At 44.3% G+C, this 3307-nt stretch overlaps 1 protein-coding gene and 1 non-coding gene across 2 annotated transcripts; both read right to left on the minus strand.

The window, feature by feature from the left end:
• Positions 1-1526: 1526 nt before the first annotated feature.
• On the minus strand, positions 1527-3066 carry RPS20 (ribosomal protein S20). The gene is made up of 4 exons (XM_036741747.1): positions 2917-3066; positions 2522-2621; positions 2061-2134; positions 1527-1748 (listed from the first exon to the last, which is right to left on the minus strand). The coding sequence occupies exons 1-4, from the start codon at positions 2917-2919 to the stop codon at positions 1566-1568; spliced, it is 360 nt and encodes a 119-aa protein (XP_036597642.1). The 5' UTR covers positions 2920-3066; the 3' UTR covers positions 1527-1565.
• On the minus strand, positions 2224-2290 carry LOC118835124. Its single transcript, XR_005009466.1, has one exon. It is a non-coding gene; the product is annotated as a small nucleolar RNA U54 (small nucleolar RNA).
• Positions 3067-3307: the final 241 nt, after the last annotated feature.

Raw genomic sequence — 3307 nt, forward strand, 5'->3', positions numbered from 1 at the left:
GCAAATACAGCTTGGTAATTGTTCCTGCAGGTGCAAAATTTTTATGTTTTCTTCTCTCCCATTAGAATGTGAGCCCCTTGAAAGCAGAGACAAGAGACAAAGGAATGTACAAGGGTTAAAGAAATTGGAACCAAGAGCGCTGACTAACAACAGAAATGAAAATGACTAAAAAGACAAATGACCTCAAAGTAATGAACCAACATAAAATACTGAGCAACTTTCCTTCCTGAGTAACAGGTAACTGTGAAAAGTTTGTTGTTGAGTTGATGGACTCTTGAAAGTCATTAAAAATTACCCAAACTGGCTTTTTTTCAGCCTCTCACTGGTTTTACATATTTCCTATTTTCCAACACAAAAATTATCCTTTGGCTTATAATTCTCCCTATAAAAGTTCATCAGTTTACAAATGTCATGAAAACTGACAGCTTCTGATGGCACCCAAACAGGAAAATATCGTACTCGCCCAGCAAACCATTAAGATGTCCAATAACCAAAGTTGTCAAGTTTTGAGTAGAGAACATTGTTTAAAAACAAATCACATACTTTCACATTTTGGGAGATTTCAGAACAATATAAGTCACTTAGTAATAAGGAAAAGTTGCAGATTCAAACTTTGTTTTAGTTAGCACTGAATCGAGCATTTCCTTTTTATAAAAGCAAATTGCTCAGGAATGATATTCTTACCTACAATATTCCACTTGACAATAGTTTCCCCGGAATGATCTTTTGTTCTATGCTTGAATTATCAGTTCAATTGACAAGAGGAAAAACAGTCATCTGCCAAACGCTCCAACTACGAATCCCTCCTCCTTCAAAAAGATACACAATCCACCACATATGCAGGTAATACTTATAGTTCATGACTTTTGTGTAGAGAATTCTCTTCCCATAAAGCAGCTATTATAGTCTGTAACTGTTAAGTTTCATTCTAATAAAAAAATTCACTAGGCTCATTTGAAAGGAAAATTAAGAATAAGTGACCAATGTTAAACAAAGAGTTGTTCCTACCATGTTCCATTAACAGAACTGACAACCTTTGGCTTTTTAGAAAGTTCCAGTTCTGTCCGGAACCACCTAAAAAAAACATGTTACTCCTATGATGAATTTCAAGCATCCTTTTAATACCTAAATCGGACAGTTGTGGTTAAATTTTTGATAAATTAGTTCTTAAAGCTTGTCTATGGAAACTGGTTAAAAACAAAACCAAACCTGGTCCAAATTAACACAAGGCCTAGCCTCTGACATATCATTGTTACCTTGGACAAGTCACAACCTCCTCCTAAGACTAAGCTAAACTGCAGGTGTGAGTTTTACTTAAGTTACACAAGTCAGGACCTTTTCCAGCACCCAAACCACCATCTCCCACCCCATTCTGACTTTTTAGATAATAAATAATTTCTATTGGCTGGTATTGAATTCTCATCTCTCCTGGACCAAATAACTCAATTTTACCAACTCCAAATCTTAAATTTTACAAGGAATTACTTATGCTGACAATGAATTGATTCCAAAGACACCAAACAAAATTTAATAGTTGCAATCAATTTATTAAAAGAAATGATTGGTTAGGCATCTGCAATGGTGACTTCAACTTCTACACCTGGTTCAATGCTGATAGATGTGATCTGTTTAACAATTTCAGAAGGACTGTGCAAATCAATAAGGCGTTTGTGGATTCTCATCTGGAACCGATCCCAAGTCTTTGAACCTTCACCGCAAGGAGTTTTTCTAGTTGTGATCCGAAGTGTCTAAAATGGGATAAATGGCAAACCAAATTTTGTAAGTTACCTTTAAGATCTTACAAATGCAATAAAGCTTTGATCACCTACCAACATTCTAAATACACATCCAGCATCCTTTTGAACAATCAACCATTCTTAAGTTTTTCTAAAACTAAAGACACGCAATTCCCCATTAAGTTACACTCACTCTTGACAAAACAACATTGTTACAGATTGCACAGGCTGCCTCTAAACCCTTAACCCAGATCCTACTTTGATCTTAGGGCTCTGATACAAACACTAAATCAAACCAAGGGCTCTCGGCCTGGCTTTTCATACCTTGGTGGGCATTCGAACAGGTCCCTTCACTTTCAAGTTCTTTTCTTTGGCTCCTCTGATTAGGTCAGCACACACTGAAAGGAAAGAAAGGGGCATTCGTTTAGTTCATTCACAGGGACCTAGAGTAACGCTAAACGAAACTCTGCAGGATAGGCCTTCTCAGAATTGGCTCAGAATAGCGTACAAAACAATCACCGAAATTCAATCACTAAAGTTCGTCATCATTGCCAACTTTTCCGAAGTTCGTCCCGCGTAAACAAGCTGGGATGCAGCCCAAGGTGGTCACAGGTAAAGACGCCCCTTGCTGTCCTCCCCTACCCTCTCTTCTCTCTGGGTTTCAGCCATTTGTGGGCAGGTTTCTGAGCGCGGACACCCCAGGTCACACACTACAGATTTTAGGACCAGGAAGGGCTTTAAAAGTTTAAGTCCACACACCCCCGCCCCCAACCAACCACGCTCACCTTTCTCGAGTGATTTCACATTGCGGCTGGTGAGGGTGATACGGATCCGGTGAATGGCCACTTCGGGCTCCACAAGGGTCTTGCCGGTGTCTTTGAATGCCTACGAAGGAAGGAGGCCATTAGGGAGGGGGAGAACCGAAAAAGTAGCCCCAAAAGGAGACGACTACAAGAACATTCCTAATTTAAAGAGGACAGGAAGGGACACGTTTTACGAGTCGGCTCCCGGGAGCGCGCGTGGGCTTCCCCAGCGCCGGGGCGGTCACGTGGGCTGAACACGCCCAGGCCCACGCGGCTCTTCCCTTCGGCCTCAGCCGCGCCGGCCTCAAGTCAGAGCCAGCCCAGGCCCGGCGCGCGCGAGACACCGCCACATCCCCAGCCCCCCCTGCCCTCCTCACCATGACAGTGGAGCGGCTTCCTGACCGACTTATTCCTCGGTGAGAGCGAACAGCGGTGAGTCAGGAGGAGGAGAGGCAGGGACTGCCGACTCCACGCGGCTGCAGCCTGCGATACCTTCACCAAAGAGGAAAAGGCGGGGCCGGAGCGGCGCTTTTATAGTGACGACGGCGTCCCGGCGCTGCGCGCGCTTTGTGCGGACGACCCGGAAGAGGAAATTATCGGCGCCGAGAGCCATAGAGAGTCGCTGGGCTTGGGGATGGGAGGAAGGAGGTGAAGGAAAAGAAGAGCGTTCTGCCGCGCTGCAGCGACCCCTGTCGCTGTGGCAGAGTGGGCGCTTCGCTTTCCGGGCTGTGGGCTCGGGGTGGAGAAGGTGCCGTGGCCGTGAGCGTG

This window comes from Trichosurus vulpecula, chromosome 1, assembly GCF_011100635.1.
Source record: "Trichosurus vulpecula isolate mTriVul1 chromosome 1, mTriVul1.pri, whole genome shotgun sequence".
Lineage (NCBI taxonomy): Eukaryota > Metazoa > Chordata > Mammalia > Diprotodontia > Phalangeridae > Trichosurus > Trichosurus vulpecula.

Excerpts from the sequence above, each read along its gene's own strand:
- RPS20 (XM_036741747.1), bottom strand. Across the intron at positions 2,135-2,521 it reads TGTGAAATCACTCGAGAAAG|TGTGTGCTGACCTAATCAGA; the intron begins GTGAGCGTGGTT and ends CTTTCCTTTCAG. Across the intron at positions 1,749-2,060 it reads CTGTTCGAATGCCCACCAAG|ACACTTCGGATCACAACTAG; the intron begins GTATGAAAAGCC and ends ATCCCATTTTAG.